The 20,399-nt window shown below is 41.1% G+C and overlaps 1 protein-coding gene across 3 annotated transcripts in view; it reads right to left on the bottom strand.

Annotated features, from left to right (window-relative positions):
* Window positions 1-5,652: 5,652 nt before the first annotated feature.
* The window catches only part of HFM1 (helicase for meiosis 1), a 181,811-nt gene continuing 167,064 nt past the window's right edge, over window positions 5,653-20,399 (bottom strand). For all 3 annotated transcript variants that reach the window (XM_075833227.1, XM_075833229.1, XM_075833228.1), the window contains exons 36-39: window positions 19,470-19,563; window positions 14,296-14,395; window positions 13,503-13,618; window positions 5,653-7,060 (exon numbers count right to left, since the gene is read on the bottom strand). In XM_075833227.1, the coding sequence (XP_075689342.1) occupies window positions 7,003-7,060; window positions 13,503-13,618; window positions 14,296-14,395; window positions 19,470-19,563 (368 nt within the window). In that variant the 3' untranslated portion in view covers window positions 5,653-7,002. The remainder of the gene's footprint in view (window positions 7,061-13,502; window positions 13,619-14,295; window positions 14,396-19,469; window positions 19,564-20,399) is intronic.

Raw genomic sequence — 20,399 nt, 5'->3', positions numbered from 1 at the left:
CATGTCACTTCTTAAGCCGTTTTTGGAGCCGTTTTTCATTGACTCTATAGAAAAACAGCTCCAAAAACGGCCGTAAAAAACGCTGCGAAAAACCCGACTTTGCTTAAAAAACGTCTGAAAATCAGGAGCTGTTTTCCCTTGAAAACAGCTCCGTAATTTCAGACGTTTTTTGCTAAGCGTGTGAACATAGCCTAAGAAGGACCTGGCTTCGTTTTCTCTGCCTTCTTTCTAAACCTCTTTGATTCAGAAGCTTGAATAAAAATATCCAGGCACAAAGCTTTATGTTTTCTATCTGCTTATTCTCTTTTCAGTCCTTCATATATATATAGGTTTAGTGTTTACTATGTACATATGCAGTTCTAAATTTATAGGTGCCCGCTAGAGGCAAAAAGGAATTATCTACACCTCTTACTGTACTGAACTAATTCAAAACCTTTTTTTTTTACATTTTGAGCAACCGATATAGAAGACTTATTTTTTCACTCATGTGGATTGTGATATGGGAGAAAACGGAATCAAAGAAGAGTATTATGGTCTGTGTTGCTAGTTTTAATTTTTTTATATTTAATGTCCATTGGATGGGTTGTTGAAGACAGACAAGTCAACCGAAGAGAGAAATGGAAACCAGGGGCACCGGCTCCATCACCATTGAAATCAATGGTGACGGAGACAGAAACCTCTGGTTTCCATAGGTGTTAGTTTCTGTCTGCTCAGGGTCCAGTTCTGACGGAAACCTCCGACAGAACGTCAGAACGGGACCCCAACTCAGATGTGAACAGAGCCTTAGACAGATTCTCCTGGTCTTAAACATATTGCTTTGTTTTTATCTTATTTTTTGGATATATTTGGACTTTATGCTGGGTCACACTAGTTTTTGTTGATTGTTTATTTTCCTGCTGATTATTGACTTTATTTGTAAGGCTGTTTTCAAATTACCGTCTGTGTTCCGCTGAGGGGTTCCGTCGGTGGTTTCTGTCGGGTTAACCCCTCAGCGGAAAAGCAAACGGAAACCACAGCTTCCGTTTCCCTCACCATTGAACCCTATGGTGACGGAAACCTAGCTAATAGTTTCCGTCTGTCACTAATGTGACAAGGTTCCACAGTCGACTGTGCTATTGGTTCCGTCAAAACAACAGAACCCTGTCACAATGGTGACCAACGGAAACCATTAACAACATTTCCGTCACCATTAAGATCAATGGTGAGAGAAACGGAAGCTATCGTTTCCGTTTGCCTTACCTTTGAGAGGTTAACCTGACGGAAACCTGCGACGGAACCCCTCAACGGAAGGGCAACGCTGTTGTGAACAGGCCCTATTTTTTTTTTCTTAATGTCACTTGGTTTCCCCTTTTGTGGGGCAATGTCTGTAGGTTTTTGTGCTAAAAATGTCAGAAATTCCACAAAAAATGTGTTTAAGGTAAATTTTCACAATAATATGCACAATTTCTGAAATTCATAATCAATATTAAGTTATTCTGGATTAACATGTTGTATAAAACTTCTCCAGAGCCCCTTCACCATTATTCATCAGTGCTGAAATAAAGCCAGCCATAAACATAAGATAACTTCTGGCTGAACAATCATTTGGCTCACATCTGTCAGTGCCGATTCCACTATTAACATGCACATTCAGCCAAGCAGGCGAATGTGAGGAGCGATAAAACTCTGCTGCTACTTATTTGCAGGGGAACAAAAAAGATTGGACAAGAAAAATCCATGAAGACTGATCGATGTTTTCCATTCAAACGTCAGGGGAGCAATGAAAAACATTCATAGACTATCGGGAGATTCTGACTTCTATCGGGATCTTATGTATTTTTTTGGAGTTTTTACATTGATGGCATATGCCATGCCATGTGTAAATAATGGAGTCCCACCACTGTCATTTAAAAAAAAGAGTAATTTACATTGAGAATGCGCCTATATCCAATTTTTCTTTTCCTGTAAAATTACAAACATGTTCTTTACAATGTGCACTTCTAGAGTTTTTATTTTCTACTTTATTTAAGCAATTGGATCCATTTATACTATATATGTGCAATGAAATATATTATATTCAAAATCAATTTTCTAAACACAGTTTCCCAAAAAATGGATGATTGCACTTGGCAGGCTATGTTAGTAATATGATATGATAAACATCTCAGCTATATAAGCTGGAACCCTGGGGAATTTTCAAATGTTCTCTGCCAGAATAAGTGCAATGACACACTGTTTAGAGCTGCTTTGTGGGTTTATTTGGCAGTTAGGAAAACTAGCACAAGGTAATGCATCTAAAATTATGTTATATTATAAAATTAACATAATAATCTATTCTTTTCTCCATTTTTGTTTCAGTAAATGAATGCGTTTATGTAAATAATAGAACTGCCCAACACCTAAAGGCTGGGTTCACACGACCACATTAACGTCCGTAATGGACGGACGTATTTCGGACTGAAGTCCCGGACCGAACACAGTGCAGGGAGCCGGGCTCCTAGCATCATAGTTATGTACGATGCTAGGAGTCCCTGCCTCTCCGTGGAACTACTTTTAGATCTAAAACATGATTACAGTACGGGACAGTTGTCCTGCAGAGAGGCAGGGACTCCTAGCATCGTACATAACTATGATGCTAGGAGCCCGGATCCCTGCAATGAGTTCGGTCCGGGACTTCCGGCCGAAATACGTCCGTCCATTACGGACGTTAATATGGTCGTGTGAACCCAGCCAAACTGTACAGTGCGGGAGACCTGGGTTCAAACCTTAAGTCAATTGCCTTTTTATAAAATTGGTTTTAAGCCGGTTTTGCATGGCTATAATATAGCTGCAAGACCAGGGTTTCTGTTATGCGTTTCTACTGAACTGGACTTAGATCCCTTTAGATTCCTACGGTGATATAAGTCCAGTTCGGTAAAACTGTGGGGGATCAAGTGATGCGGCGTTATTAAAGAGGCTCTGTCACCACACTATAAGTGCCGTATCTCCTACATAAGGAGATGGGCGCTATAATGTAGGTGACAGCAGTGCTTTTTATTTAAAAAAGCGATCTATTTTCACCACTTTATTAGCGATTTTAGATTTATGCTAATGAGTTTCTCAATGGACAACTGGGCGTGTTTTACTATTGACCAAGTGGGCGTTGTACAGAGGAGTGTATGACGCTGACCAATCAGTGACTAATCAGCATCATGCACTCCTCTCCATTCATTTAGGCAGCACATAGGGATCCTTTTAGATCACTATGTGCTGTGTTATACAAACACATTAACGATACTGAAGTGTTTAGACAGTGAATAGACATTCCATGGGATGTCTATTCACAATCCCTGCACTTCGTTAATGTTTCTGTGGTAGTTACAGCAGAGCAAGTGTAATCTCGCGAGATCACGCTGTAAATGACAGGTTATAACGAGATTACGCTTGCTCTGCTGTAACTACCACAGAAACATTAACGAAGTGCAGGGATTGTGAATAGACATCCCGTGGAATGTCTATTCACTGTCTAAACACTTCAGTATCTTTAATGTGTTCGTATAAGACAGCACATAAGGATCTAAAAGGATCCCTATGCACTGACTAAATGAATGGAGAGAAGTGTATGATGCTGATTGGTCAGCATCATACACTCCTCTGTACAACACCCACTTGGTCAATAGTAAAACCCGCCCAGTTGTCCATTGAGAAACTAATTAGCATAAAGCTAAAATCGCTAATAAAGTGGTGAAAATAGATCTTTTTTTAAAATAAAAAGCACTGTTGTAACCTACATTATAGTGCCGATCTCCTTATGTAGGAAATAGGGCATTTATAATGTGGGGACAGAGCCTCTTTAAGGCCATGTGAAACAGGTCTTATTCTGACCATATATTAACGATTTCAGACTGCCGTTTTCTGAACGACTTGTCATTCACGCTTGGTCTGGATGGTTTTCGTTTTGGACCACAACTCCATAAATTAAAAATAACAAATCGCTGATCGATCTCTGCCTTGATCTGTGGCCTGGTCCTGGCTTCTTTTGATGGGACACATCTGTCATTTGCCCTTAACGACTTTTAAAGGACTGCACCCGATAATGGTCAGGTTTTGTCATGCTCGTTCATGTCACGAAAAAGGAGCCAACATTCGGCAGAAAATTGTCTAAATCTGCCCTTTTAACTGTAAAAAAAACACTTGTGTATGGCTGGCTTTAGCGTGTATACACATGCATATGGGAATTAATATTGTGAGCTCCATTGGGGGCACAGAATACAGTAAATGCATTCTGTGTACAGTACTGCAGAATATGTTAGCACAGAGGTCCCTAACCTTTTGTTGGTTACGTTTGTTTTAAGCTTGGAACTGTGATGTTCAATCTGTAATACGTACGCTAAAATGCAGCCGTTTTATGCCAGTGTTAAATCGGCCTTTGTGAGACTGCCCACTGACACCCCCAGTTAGTAGAATCACTCAGCTAAATCCTGCATTATTAAATCCCTTTCACATAATGTTCGGGAGATCCACTCTTATGTACACTACGTGATCGAAAGTTGTTTGGATCTTGGTGAATGTTTTTCTCTCCCTTGTGCCAGGGTCTTCTCCTTTTAGATCAAATAAATGTGCAATAGAGCGGATGTTCCGAATGTGATGTGAAAGGGGCCTAAGGAACCACTAACCTGCTGATTATTATACGATAGTTCGGTATTCCCTTGCAATGCACCACCAGTTAACTAACTAAGTTCATAGGTGTTAGCAGTTATGTGACTAATACACTTCCTGTTAAAGACTCTGGATTGAATCCAATAGTTATTTTCCTGTGAGGTAGATGCCCATTCACCAAGTTGCAAAAAAGTATTCTGCAATAAACGATTCCATTTATAACTAGGTATTGCTGAACAAAAACAGCTACAAATTTGGCATCATAACTAATCGAATATTTTAAAACTACCATGTTAGGCTTCGTTCACATATCCGTTAGGGCACTATTCTGATGTTCCGTTGGAGGTTTTCGTCAGAACAGAGCCCTGACTGACACAAACGGAAACCATAGGTTTCCGTTTCCATCACCATTGATTTCCATAGGTTTCCGTTTCCATCACCATTGATTTCCATAGGTTTCCATTTATCTTAGTTGTGCAAAGGTTCCATTGTTTTGGCGGAATCAATAGCGTAGTCGACTACGCTATTGATTCTGTCAAAACGACATCAGAATAGAGCCCTAACGGATATGTGAACGAAGCCTAATTATGTGCATAATCATAATCACCATGTAAATAGGTATGGAAAAACATAATCACTTCCAAAGATATTATGCTGAGAATTAAATATGTTGTTATACACAGTTTTTACAAAATGTCCTTTAAAACCAAGAATTTAATACTGGAATAAAGTGTCATTGATTTGGGGTAAGAAACTCTTCGGCTGTTTATGATTATAAATGTGGCGTGATTAAATTGCATGCTTAAAACTAACATTTGGAACATGTTGTTAACATTGAATACCATTGTAGAAAATTATACCATAATTCAGAACACATTGCTCTTTTGTAACAAGAGCTTAAATATCACCATTTACAATACTTTTCAGAGGTACTTTTCCATTATTCTGAAGAGATTTATTTATACCATGCAGTCTCTAGGAACAGGCTTAGCCCACCCCACCTAATCCTCATTTAACGTGAATTAGATGAATACATTAACACTTTAAAGTTACTTTATTGAGATTTTACATTGCTTACAGGCGGTCTGATGCCTTCATTTATTTAGAAACCGCGAAAACCATAACAAACCATAACAAAGTGGTTTCTATGCTAATGCTAACAATAAAGGTGCAATGCTTACAAACACTATTTAAATGAATGAATATTGCTAATGCAGGAAAAAGGTGAATAAACACATTTGAAAGCACATTTCAAATAAGATGGAAACTGTATTTAATTGATTCATTTAAAAAACTGAAATTTACATTTAACTATTCTATCCAAATGTGAGTATGTTTAGACCAAAATTGCAGCAACATCGCATGTAAGCACATTGCGTCTGAGTCCGCTATAAGGTTCTAAATTCAAATAAGTAGAGCCGCGGAAGTTCTGGTATTGTGGCCATATATGGGCATTAATATACATCTATATTCCGGCCATCTGAAAGCGGCCTTACACATATTTTTCTATGAAAATTAGATTTTGCACATCAAGATCACTAAACTCTATTTGAACCTAGAACTTGGTTAAAGCAACTACACACTAGCAATATGATATTTCTTTAGATTCCAGTATTACGGCTCCATAAAACTACCAAGGTGTATGGAGCCCTAATATGGCACACTTAGGCCCTGTTCAAACAGAGTTTTTTTGCCACGCTTTTTGCCGCAGAAAGTGTGGCAAAAAACGTCCACATTCAACTCCCATTGATTTCGGAAAAAAACGCTCGCAGGAAATACAAGCGACATGCCCTTTCTTCAGGCGTTTCAGTCTCTGACCTGCCATTGACATCAATGGGAGGCAGAGAAAGCATTTTTGAACCGCGTTTTTTTTGCTTGATGGCCGAGGCCGAAAAATGCAGCAATGAGAGTGTAGGCAGGTCAAAATCTGCCTCAAAATTCCTTCAGGAATTTTGAGGCAGATTTTACTGCCTGCAAAAAAAACTCAGTGTGAACAGGGCCATAGTATTCTATGGTGCCTTACTGTACCTAAATATTCCTCTACGTTCATAAGTAAACACATGGAGGTTTATGGCATGTTTCAGCGGATGCTTTATCATGGATCTATTCTCCATAACACGGCATTGTACTGAGCAACAAACGGCCTAATACAACCTAATGATATTACTGTCTGAAAGATTATTGGGAACAAAGGTAATAAAAACACAATAACTGATATGTACTGTATAGAGTTTTACACAGGTTTTGTGAAAAAAGAAGACCCATCAATGGCCTCGTAATATACTTCTGCATCAACATCAACTGGTTTCTGGCCAGGAACAATAACTGGATTAAGTCCATACTTCCACATCCTTGCTTGTATGATTGGAGTTACCAAATAGGAGGTTAAAATATTCCATCAAATATTTTAATAAATGCCTGTGTTTCTTCATCCTGATTTTCACTAAAACACAAAAAGAAGAAAACATTGAAAATAACCTTATACTTTTAAATCACACTACTTGAATGCCACCTAACGAAAGTTGTAAACAAATGCATTAATACACTGTAGTAACTCCAAAGGACACCATTATTGTAGTAACGTTGTTGTCACCCAAATGTGCTTTTCAGGATTGTGTAAATACATGTAGCTGTACAAAGCATAGGATGGTTTGTAATATATGTGCTGAAGAATTTCCATACTATGAAATAAGATACTGGGGGCCGAATCAATTTTTTTTACATCCAACACAGCCATAGATGAGATATACACTTCTCAACATTGAAATTACAACACCAAGAAGGGCAAGCCGTAAAATTATGCAAATCGAGGAAGTAGCAGGTGTCACTAAGATCTACAAATGATCAAAATTTCAAGCACCTAGCTCCAATCTGGGAGAGGCATAAAAGCCAGCTAGAAAGCAAAGTTTTTTAGTCGCATGAAACATCAAAAATCGGATCAAGTGGTATGGTATGATTGTGCGATGCCTCTCCTGTTTGTCGACGTGCCAGTTATCGCCACTTGCCGCAAATTGAGAGGGACAGAATCATTGAATTGGGAGACCTTGGTTTATCACTTCAGCTTATCGCTACGCGCCTAGGCCAAGATGTCAGCACTGTTCAACGTTGTGTGTCCTGGAGGTTGAGAGAACAACAACGAATGGGAATAACAGCAAGAGGTGCGCATAGACAAGTCTCTCCATTGCTGGATCGTCTGATTGGAAGAATAGCGTATAGTGATTCATTCTGTACTACGAGTGAAATTGGACATCACATCCCAAGCCTAGGGTGGCAACCAGTGTCGACACAAACCATCAAAAGGCGTTTGCACGACATTGGGCTACGAGCCAAATGTCCAGCTACAGGTGTTCCATTGTCCACACGCCACCGCTCTTAAAGGCTATCCTGGTGCACAGCAAGACGACAATGGAGGCTGGAATGGAGGTCTATCCTCTTCAGTGATGAGTCCCGCTTTAGTCTTAAACGCAATGATAGCTAGTGATTGGTCTGGAGACCATGTGGGCAATGCCATGAAGAGGCCTTCACAAGGGAACGTCACATCGGTCTTAATCCCGGGATTATGGTGTGAGGTGGCATAATGCACGATAGCCGACCCCTTCTAGTGTTCATTTGAGGTATGCAAAGGGAGCTGCAAGCAGACAATCTTGATGATTTGCGTGCCCAAGTGCATTCAGTGTGGCATAACATTCCTCAGACTACTTTTAATAACCTCATTGAAAGCATGCCAAGGCGTGTAAGTGTGTTTATTTCTGTGTGTGACGCTCATACCTGATACTGAATAAATCAAGATGTTTGGAACATTTTTTTTATTTTTTTATCATTGTTAGTAACATGTCTATCGATCCTGTGATTTCCACAATTCCAAAACTTGTCTTTCTTGGTGTTGCAATTTTAATGTTGAGTAGTGTATGTACGTAGACCGCTAAAATCAGTTTCACACCGTCATGATAGGTCTGCATTCCAATTGATGTATTATGGCTCCAACACCCGGACATTCTGCAGTTCTACTAAATTGAATGGATCACCAAGGAACACTATGGTGATCTAAGTTTGGTTCAGTGGAACTGCAGAGGTCCTAGTGTTAGTTCAGTGACTGTTCGCTACGGGCGCAATATGCTCGATTGAAAAAAAGTTAATTTAGATTAAATCTTCTAACTTTTCATTTAGAATCGACTCCTGGAGGTGGCTCAAAAAAAAATATATCCACAAAATCATATATGGACAGTGACGTCAGGGGCTCCTCCAGAAGAGAAATCCCTGACCAGAGCGTCGGCAACGCTCTGGCTGGAGATTCCACTCCTAGAGGGAGCCACAATCGAGCTATCCACAGGGAGGGGATGTGGCGCTATCTATAGGGGTATGTGTGTGGCACTATCTATAGGGGTGTTTGGCACTATCTATAGGGAGGATATATGTGTGGCGCTATCAATAGAGGGTGTATAGCGCTGATGGCCGCAGGTCTCACTCACCCCAGTGGCCACTATCTACAAGGGGTTGTGTGTGGCATTATCTACAAGGGGGTGTATGTGGCACTATCTACAGAGGGCACTGGCATTATTTACAGATGGCACTATGGCATTATCTACAGACTGCACCTTGGCATTATCTAGGTGGGGTGTGTGGCACTATCTACAGAGGGCAATGTGGCACCATCTACAGAGGGCACTGTGGCACCATCTACAGAGGGCACTGTGGCACCATCTACAGAGGGCATGTGTTACCATTTACAGAGGACACTGTGGCATTATATACAGAGTGCACTGTGGCATTATCTATGGGGGTGTGTGGAATTATTTACAGAGAGCCCTGTGGCATTATCTGCAGAGGGAACAGATGGGCCACACCAATATAAGCCAAACCCACAAGCCACACCCATCGAAGAAGCCACACACTAAGTGTCCCTGGAAACATTTTTCAAAAGTTGCCAACTATGATATATATATATATATATATATATATATATATATATATATATATATATATATATATATATATATATATGTATACAGTTAGGTCCAGAATTATTTGGACAGTGACACAAGTTTTGGCATTTTAGCTGTTTGCCAAAACATATTGAATATACAGTTATATAATCAATATGGGCTTAAAGTGCAGACTCTCAGCTTTAATTTGAGGGTACTCACATCCTAATTTGAGGAAGGGTTTAGCAATTACAGCTCTTTAATATGTAGCTGCCTCTTTTTCAAGGGACCAAACATAATTGGACAATTATCTTAAAAGCTATTTAATGGACTGCATGGACTATTCCCTCATTAATCCATAATCAATTAAGCAGGTAAAAGGTCTGGAGTTAAATCTAGGTGTGGCATTTGCATTTGGAAGCTGTTGCTGTGAACCAACAACATTAGGTCAAAGGGGCTCTCAATGCAAGTGAAACAGACCATTGTTTGGCTGAAAAAAATGAAGAAATCCATCAGAGAGATAGCAGAAATGTTAGGAGTGGCCAAATCAACAGTTTGGTACATTCATGAAAAAAAGGCCTGGATGTCCACGGAATCCTTTCCATGGTGAAGAAAAACCCCTTTCACAACATCTACCCAAGTGAAGAACACTCTCCTGGAAGTAGGTGTATCAGTATCTAAGTCTACCATAATGAAAAGATTTAATGAGAGCAAATACAGAGTGTTCACCACAAGGTGTAAACCATTAATCAGCCTCAAAAATAGAAAGACCAGATTAAACTTTGCCAAACAACAACTAAAGAAGCCAGCCCAGTTCTGGAACAGCATTCTTTGGACAGATGAAACTAAGATCAACCTGTACCAGAATGATGGGAGGAAGAAAGTTTGAAGAAGGCTTGGAACGGCTAATGACATCCTCTGTAAAACATGGTGGAGGCAGTGTGATGTCATGGGCATGATTGCAGCCAAAGGCACAGGGTCACTAGTGTTTATTGATGATGTGACTGAAGACAGAAGCAGCCGGATGAATTCTGAAGTGTTCAGAGATATACTTTATGCTCAGATTCAACCAAATGCAGCAAGGTTGATTGGACGTCGCTTAACAGTACAGATGGACAATGACCCAAAACATACTGCGAAAGCAACCCAGGAGTTCTTTAAGGCAAAGAAGTGGAATATTCTGCAATGGCCAAGTCAATCACCAGATCTCAACCCGATCGAACATGCATTTCACTTGCTTAAGACAAAACTTAAGGCAGAAAGACAAGACCCACAAACAAGTAACAACTGAAGAAGCTGCAGTAAAGGCCGGGCAAAGCATCACAAAGGGGGAAACCCAGCGTTTGGTGATGTCCATGGGTTCCAGACTTCAGGCAGTCATTGCCTGCAAAGGATTCTCTACAAAGTATTTTAAAAAGAACATTTTATTTATGGTAATGTTAATTTGTCCAATTACTTTTGAGCCCCTGAAATGAGGCGGCTGTGTAGAAAAATGGTTGCAATTCCTAAACATTTCACAGGATATTTTTGTTCAACCCCTTTAATTAAACCTGAAAGTCTACTCTTCAATTACATCTCAGTGGTTTCATATCAAATCCAATGTGGTGGCAGCAGAGCCCGAATCATGAAGATTGTGTCACTGTCCAAATGATTCTGGACCTAACTGTATATGTATGTGTGTGTAATATATATATATATATATATATATATATATATATACACACACACACACATACACTGTATATGAGAAGGGGTAGGTGAGAGGTGGGTAAGAGAGTGATGTTCTTTATGATTTAGGGCAGAATAAAGTATTGACAGACAACCTAATTTGAGAGATTTGTCACTTGTGAATATGGTGTCGTTTTCATAAAATGACTGTTTATCAGGTGCAGCGCGAGCTGAGCGCAGGGTGCTCCCCCTGCCACTGATTTACAGCTTTCTCCCTATTGCTGTGCATAGAGAAGCTGTTATTCAGTGGGTTGGGTGGGATTAGTCCGCATCTACTGAATATAAAGGACTACAGAGTTAGGCTGGGTTCACACGACCATGTTACGTCCGTAATGTACGGAACGTATTTCGGCCGGAAGACCCGTAACATGGTCGTGTGAACCCAGCCTTAGTGCGCGTACATCACGGAGAGGACATTCGGCTCGCGCTGCACCTGATTAAACTGTGAATTTATGAAAACTACACCATATTGACAAGTGACACATCACTGAAATCAGGGTTTCTGACACTACATTATGCTGCCCTCAGATACAGCAGTATAAACCTTTTGACAGATTTTTTTTAAATTATGTTTAATACTGATAGAACTTTAAAAATAAATCCCTATTGAACGAATTTTAATATTTCAGAAAACCCCTTTGAAAACAGTTGTAGCAGCTTAGGCTAAATTCAGACTTGCGTTGTATAATCCGTTACTCTGATCTGTTTTTATATCTAAATAAGGGCCTGTTCACATCAGCATTGGCTTTCTGTTCAGGGGTTCTGTCGGAGGTTTCCGTCGGGTGAACCCCTCAACGGAAAGTTAAACGGAAACCTTAGCTTCCGTTTGCATCACCATTGATATCAATGGTGATGGAAACATTGCTAATGGTTCACGTTTGTCACCGTTCCGGCAGATTTCCGTTTTTTTACGACGGAATCAATAGCGCAGTCGACTGAGGGGTTGAGGGGTTCCACGACGGAAACCTCCGACGGAACCCCTGAGCGGAAAGTGAACGCTGATGTGAACCGGCCCTAACTGATAAAAACGGATCCGTTAAAAATCCCATTGAAATCAATGGGATTTTTATTTGCATCCATTAGCTACCGTTTGCTTCCGTTGTGGTAGTCATCCGTTTTTTTGAAGGATATAAAAGTGAAAAGTGCAAGACTTTTTTGTCCGTTCAAAAAAACGGATGTCTAAGGTTTCGTTCACATTAGGGTCCCATTCTGACGTTCCGTTTGCATCAGTTTTTTTCATCGGTTAAAGAAGCCTTTTTTTTGCTCTGCCCATTTACAGACAGCATTTTGCAAATCAATTAAAACTCTATTGACAGGAAAAGACCTCTAGTGATAGGAAGAAACTGAAAGTGACCCCCAGCAGACATTCTATTGCCATTTTGTAGCTGTATCTACATCAAGCTTGGTGAGAAAATTAATTTTTTTAGCTTTGCCATAATGGTGTGAATTGATGAATGTACTCATATTCATGTACACTACTCATTTATAGGTCCCCAAGGAAAAAAATATTTAAGATAAGAGCCTAGCAACAGACTATCAACTGAACAAAAAAGGGTGCCAAAAAAACGGATCCGTTACACAATGACAAGAATAAGCATCCATTTTTATCAGTTTTTTTTACGGATGCATTAAACTAAGGCCTCATGCACACGACCGTGTTTTTGCGGCCGCAATTCCCCCGAAAATCCATGGGAGAATTGCGGCCCCATTCTTTTCTATGGGGCCGTGCACACGACCGTAGTCTTTGCGGTCCGTGCACGGCCCGGGAGCCCGGACCGCAGAAAGAACGGGCATGTCTTATTACGGCCCGGTTCTGCGGTCCGGGCTCATTGAAAACAATGGCCGCGGCCATGTGCATGTGCGGGCGGCCTGCGGCTGACAGTCCGCAGCCGGCCGACCCGAAAATCACGGCCGTGCACACGGCTACGGTCGTGTGCATGAGGCCTAATCCTTTAAAAAAACTGACAATTTACCATCCGTTATTTTTATAACATCCACTAATTTAAAAATGTATCAAACTAACGGATTATACAACGCATGTGTGAACAAAGCCTTACTATGCTTCCCGTTGACCATTCTGCTCACTTCTCTCCCTCTAAAGGCTCAAACGTTAAACCTCCAGGGACCCTGACCAATCTCACTGTAAGGGCCCCGAAATTTCTGATGGCTGTTGTCCCAAATACAACTCAACTTTACGTTTGATTATTGTGATATAATTAAATAACGTTTAGTTACCTTTCATGGCTTGTGCTAACAAAAAAGTCATCGGAGTGACAAACTTTATAAGAGAGTGGAAAATTCACTTTAGACACTTCAGTTCTCCCTGAGCTTTGTCCTTCATTTGCAGCTACCTAGATAATAACATTATGGATAACAAAACAGAATGTGAGAATGGTTAAAGCAAACAGTTGATGTAAAGGATCTGCCAGGCACAACTTCTGTGTATACGCCCATAGGTAATCAGTCTGCACCTGAGTCTATGTCTCTGAGACTGACCCCATCTTCCACCACTCAGGATGGCAGGCTTAGGAGTGGGAGAACCTATCGCAGCCTGGCCAGACGGAGCTAGCTCCCGGCCTCTGTCTATTTATACCTGCCTTTCCTGTTCCTCTTTTGCTTGTGATTCTTCTCGTGTGGTTTCCTGGCCCAGCTACAGCTTCTAATTATTTGATCCTGCTCCATACTGACCCTGGCTTACTGGCTACTCTCCTGCTCTGCGTTTGGTACCTCGTGCACTCCTGGTTTGACTCGGCTCGTTCACCACTCTTGTTGCTCACGGTGTTGCCGTGGGCAACTGCCCCTTTCCCTCTACTTTGTGTTCCCTTGTCTGTTTGTCTCGTGCACTTACTGAGCGTAGGGACCGCCGCCCAGTTGTACCCCGTCGCCTAGGGCGGTTCGTTGCAAGTAGGCAGGGACAGAGTGGCGGGTAGATTAGGGCTCACTTGTCCGTTTCCCTACCCCCATCATTACAGTTGACATGTATCTATAGAAGGGGGTGAATGATGTAAAGAAGAAAATATTCACTTACTGTTTTATTTGTTTTTGGTCCATTTTTTGAGGTTTCAAAATCCAGGAAATGTACTTCTTTCTGCATAATAGTATTAAAATCTGTTTTGGGATTGGAAGTTCTACAGGAAAAAGTTGAAGTCGTAAATATTGCAGAATTTAAACATAATAGTACAACCTACAGTATATAAATAAATGTAGTGTACATAAGTTGAGTAAGTGGACACAGATTTTCCAAACTTTAGTAATGGGCTCAGGGTCTTCAATCTTAACAAGTTCTTGTCCTGACGGCCGCGGACAGCCACCTGCATTTGCGGGCCATGCTCCAATATAAAGTATGGGAGCACGGTCCGTAAAAAGAAAAAATTATTACATGTCCTATCTTTTGCAGAGCCTTTCTACGGCGCGGACGCCTTCCCGTAAATATACGAGGTGTCCGTGGGCAATAGAAGTGAATGGGTCCGTAATTACGAATGAATTTTACGGTCTTGTGCATGGTGACCCTGCTGCATGATTTATGCCGTGTTTCCATGGGTCGGATACGCTGCGTAAAAACGACGCAGCGTATTCGACCTGGGACCCGCAGCACATTCCGTCCGAAAAACCACACCACATTGTGGTGTGATTTTTTGGCCAGAATTTCCGACACAAAATGCAGCAGTGGGAAAAAAAAATACTGACCGTTATCATGATGACACATCCCTCTTTTGCCATCCGGTCTGATCTGCCTGGATGTCGCTGCAGCCCATCTGACTGCTGCAGCCTGTGATTGGCCGCAGCAGTCACATTGGATGAAACATCATCCCAGGAGGCCGGACTGCAGGAAGAAGCAGGGAGTTCTGGGTAAGTATGATTTTTTTTTCTGTGTTGAGATTTTTTGCAAATTATGCGAATCTGCCGCAAAACACTTGGCTACCTGTTGCGGGTTTTGCATCCCCATTGAATTCAATGGGAAAAACCTGCAACAGAAAAGCAATGAAAACTCACCATTAATTGACATGCTATGCGTTTAAATTCCACAAGGCAGATAGATTTATTAACGTTTTGGCTACGGTTTTTTTCCAGAGCGTGGGCATGGGATTTTCAAGATCTCATCCACTTTTCTGCTACTTTAAATGCTGTGGAATTTCCACACAGAATTACGTTGCGGAAATTCTGCATTGTATATGCTACGTGGGAACCTGGCCTCAGGGTAATTTTACATGCAGATTTTCATTCAGATTTGGACACATATTTTCTGCGGAATTCCCCCATTTGCATTAAGCATGATGAATCTGCAGTATCTCTGTGGCAAAATTACATCTCATATGAATCCACCCTTACTTATTTTAAATAAAACTAAAATGGTGCACATGCATGACAGATTAGGATGGCAATGCCAAATTTCAGAAACATGCGTAAGTCTTTGTATATTCTGTGCATATACCCTACATTTCAGTGGCATTCACATGCAAATTTCATGCACTTTTATTTATATGGCCACGTTCAGACGTGGTGGAATTGCTGTTGAATTCCGCTGCGGACAGTCAGGAGTGGAATTCTGCAGCAGCCGTTTTTTACATTTGTTTCTATACATTTTTAGGAAACTTAGTTCAGATGTTGCGGAAATAAACTGTGCGGAAATTAGGCTGCAGTGCAGAATTTACCTTCCGCAGCATGCACATTATGTTACGGAGAAGCAGCGGAATTTCACTGCGGATTTCAGCCTTTGCAATGCAAAAACTGAAATCTGTGGCAAGTCCGCTGTGATATCTGCAACGTCTGAATTACCTGTCAAATATGCAAATGTTGGTGCAGATTCGTTGCGTATTTGCCCCGAATCTGCACCAACATCTTTTAAAAAAGTTTTATTCTTGACAAAGTTCTGATCATTTTTAGAGTTACAATAATCTTTTCTAAATGCTTAACTGTGCGTTTTTCTTTTCGTTTTAACCAAGTTGGCGTTGTAAAGAAAAGTATATGACGCTGACCAATCAGCGTCATACCCTTCTCTTCATTCATTCTGTGACCTGACTTCCTCCCGCAGGTCTTTCACCGGAGTGACGGGAGAATGACAAGACATCGCCTCCAGCCGTGCCAAGACGATTATCCTCCTCAGCAGCAGTCCTGGCACGGCTGGAGAGATGTCTGGTTATTCTCCCGTCGATCTGGTGAAGGCACTGCAGGAGGAAGTCACGTCACAGAGTGATCTCGCGAGATCACGCTGTGCTGTGAATAAAGCTGGCCATGAATGAAGAGAAGTGTATGACGCTGATTGGTCATCAGATCTTTGTCAATAATAAAAGTTTTTCAAAAAACAACACAATAGTTATCAGCATAAAAGCATTTATTAGATTAGATAGGAGATAGAGAAGTATTAGGCCCCAGGCACACGAACCTGCTTTTGCGGCCGTAATTCCCCCGAAAATCCACGGGAGAATTGCGGCCCCATTCATTCCTATGGTTTCCACGGTCCATGCATGGCCCAGGAGCCCGGACCGCAGAAAGAACGGGCAAGTCTTATTACAGCCATGTTCTGCGGTCCAGGCTCATAGCAAATTGCGGGCGGATTGCGGGTGACCCGAAAATCACGGCCGTGCACATGGCTACGGTCATGTGCATGAGGCCTTAAACTGGTGACAGAGCCTCTTTAAAGCCCAGTGTTATTAGCATCATGAGACCTAAGTTAGGTACAATTGTGGGGATGTAGAGAGATTGACACGCCTACAGGTAAAAACTGAATTCTTAGCTCTTCCCTGTAAACTGACTTTCAGTCTCGTATATCTAGGGAACACCATTCATACTGTATATATGGATCAAAAACACCTTAATTTCTCTGTTCTGTTTTTGCAACTATAACTGACTTTCTCATGCACAGTAATAAAAAAAATGAGTGTTCTGAATTGTGTGATCCTGTGTCTTAGTGCTATGTTCACATTTTTATATCAGCAGTATGCAATATATTTTTTGTCAAATGTGCAGAAAAGGTGTGCATGAAGGCAGGTATATAACAACAGGATAAAACTTGATAGCTTGTGAAAAAGTACATTCCCTTTTCATTAGCAATATGATTATAGATTTTGTCTTGGTGTTGATCTCTACAACACTGCTTTAGGCTGGAGCTAGACCAAGACTTTTTTTGTAGTGAGCGATTTAATTGTTCTTTATAGAAATGCAGTTTTTCCCATTGAAATCAATGGGCAGATGTTTGGAGGCGTTAAGCTTCCGTATTTTCAGCCATTTTTTGGGGAGTTTACGGCCCGAAAAATGGCTGAAAATAAGCCTTGTGAACATAGCCTCAGGGTATGTTCACATGGCCTATTTTCAGCCGTTTTTCGGGCCATAAACGCCCTGAAAAACAGCTAAAAATATGGAAGATGAACGCCTCCAAACATCTGCCCATTGATTTTAATAGGAAAAACTGCATTTTGTTCCCACGGGTCATTTTTTACGCGGTCGTTTTTAAAAACAGCGCGTAAAAACCGCCCTGTAAAAAAGTAGTGCATGTCACTTCTTTAGCTGTTTTTGGAGCCATTTTTCATTGTGTCAATAGAAAAACAGCTCCAAAAACGCATAAAAAAACGCTTGATGGATAATAAACGGCTGTAAATCAGAGGCTGTTTTCCCTTGAAAACAGCTCCATATTTTACAGCCGTTTTTTGTTAAGCGTGTGAACATAGCCGGAGGCACGTCCTAATAGGTATATGGCCAGGGCAGTCCTAGGGACGTTTGTTAGGCCCCCAGCTGCCATGGCACCATATCGGATGCATGCAATTGCATTTGCGAGCCGCCGATGGGTGAGAGAGGGAGCTCCCTCCCTCTGTAAACAACTCAAATGCAACGGTCGCTAATGACCCCAGCATTTGAGGGGTTAAACGGCCACGATCTAAGTAAACTTCGCTCACTACCGTTGGAGCAGGAGCCCGGCTGTCATCCGACAGCCGAGCCCCGGCTCCAGCCTGCACGGGGCACCCATGCAGGTGGTTTATTATGCCGCTGTGAAAAGGCGTATCGGCGGTCATTAAGGGGTTAAGGAACTGCAGCATTGACGACGCTCTGGCCGGGAATTCCGCTCCTAGAGGGCAACCCTGTCGTCACTGTCCATATATGGAAAGTGACGTCAGGGGCTCCTCCTGGAGCAAAATCCCCAGCCATAGCGTGGCCGTTGCTCTGGCTGGGGATTCTGCTTCTAGAGGGAGCCCTAATGATGCTATCTGCAGGGGTGGTTGCGCTATCTACAGTGGGGTGGCAATATATTCAAGGGGGTATGGCACTATCTACATGGGCACAGTGGGACTATATAGGGGCACTATCTACAGGGGACACTGGCGCTATCTACATGGGCACTGTGTGTGCCACTATCTACATGGGCACTGTGGCACTATCTATGTGAGGACTGACATTTAATATGTGGGCATTGGCACTAGGGGCATCTAAGGGGGCATTATACTGTATGGGGGCAGCTAAGGGGGCATTATAGTGTATAGTGGCAGCTAAGGGGGCATTATAGTGTATGGGGAAGCTATAGTGGCATTATACTGTATGGGGAAGCTGTTGGGGCATTATACTGTATGGGGGCAGCTATGGGTCATTGTACTGTATAAGGAAAACTATGGGGTCTTAATACTTTACGGGGGCAGCTTTGGGGGCATTATGCTGTATAGGGACAGCTATGGGGCATTACTGCAATACTATTACAGTTAGAAAGGATGTGTAAGCAGTCCTATGCTACCCTGTCAGAGGGCAGAATGGAATAGAGGGGATGTCTCTGAGAACACTGATGTATATATACATCAGAGAGAGAGAGAGAGAGAGGGAGATATATATATATATATATATATATATATATATATATATATATATATATATATATATATATATGTGTTAATGTACTTTCATCTAGGATTTAGAAATAAAGTACATTTTAATTTCTCATACAGGTAAAGCTGTCAATCAGCATCTGTGGGCTGGGAAAGCCAGACCTCCCAAGCTCATTCCAGACAGAATTTATATTGTATTTTACTCTAAAATCCTGCATGAAAGTATAGTAATCATTATATATCTGTGCTCAGAAGTATCCCCTCTATCCCATAGAACATCTGACAAAAATGCAATAAGTTTAAGTTAACCAAAGGTAAATTCAAATTTTTAAAGTATTTACATAAAAAAATATTAGTGTTTTGGTTGTGATTAAAAACTATATTACCAAATACTCACTTGAGGGAATGCATGGAATGCAAACCAGACTCCTGGTTTTCTCCGAAAGATATCAGTTTTGATTGGTACTTATTATGTGTTGAAGTATTAGAACCTTAGAAAAGTTTAACAAATACAGTTATGAGATACACAATTTGATGGATGATGTTACAAATATATAGTACAACTCTAATACTTCTTACATGATGAAATCCATTATTTTAATAAACCAGCAATTGTGTACTCACACGTAGCATATTTGCATTGTATGTCCACTGCCTAAACCTACACTGCAGGAAAGCTTTCCAATGAGAACAAATATTCTGCAATGCATTTACTAGAGAAATTTGTCTGCGTTACAGAATATTTTCCCCTTAGGTATACACTGTAGTTTTCGAAGCGTACTTTATACTCTGCGGAAATACAATGCAAGAACGCCACGTATGAGCGCACCCTAATAAGGGTAAAGCAGTGAGAAAAGCAGAGGCACTCTTCATCTACCTTGTTTCCAATAAAATGTAACTTCATGAATGTTTATTATGCTGTATTTACATAGTGCTAGCATATTTCTCAGCACTGCATAATTAGTGGGAAGAGTTAACAAAATATCACCAGAACAGCAAAATGCAACATCACACCTGTTTTTAGGCATTGTACACAGTTATGTATTTAATTATATTTATTTATTTTAGGCTAGGCCTACATGGCAGGTTTGCATTTTTGCATGAGAGAAACAATAGGTGCAGTAACAAAATCACTATTTTTGTTTTAGTTATGTAAAGTTTCCACCAGAGTAAATCCGGGTCTTTTTACCGAATGTATTTTAAACCTTAGTGACCAGAGCAATGTTCGCAGTTTTGCTATTCACAGATGTAACGCAGTATAACTCTGTATGTGTTTTAGTGAATTTTGCACTGTTTTCTTGGGACATGTAGTGCTTCCTTTTTGTGG

Source organism: Rhinoderma darwinii, chromosome 7 (genome assembly GCF_050947455.1).
Source record: "Rhinoderma darwinii isolate aRhiDar2 chromosome 7, aRhiDar2.hap1, whole genome shotgun sequence".
NCBI lineage: Eukaryota > Metazoa > Chordata > Amphibia > Anura > Rhinodermatidae > Rhinoderma > Rhinoderma darwinii.
Note: the sequence above shows the minus strand (reverse complement) of the source record. Positions and strands in the feature narration are given on the sequence as shown.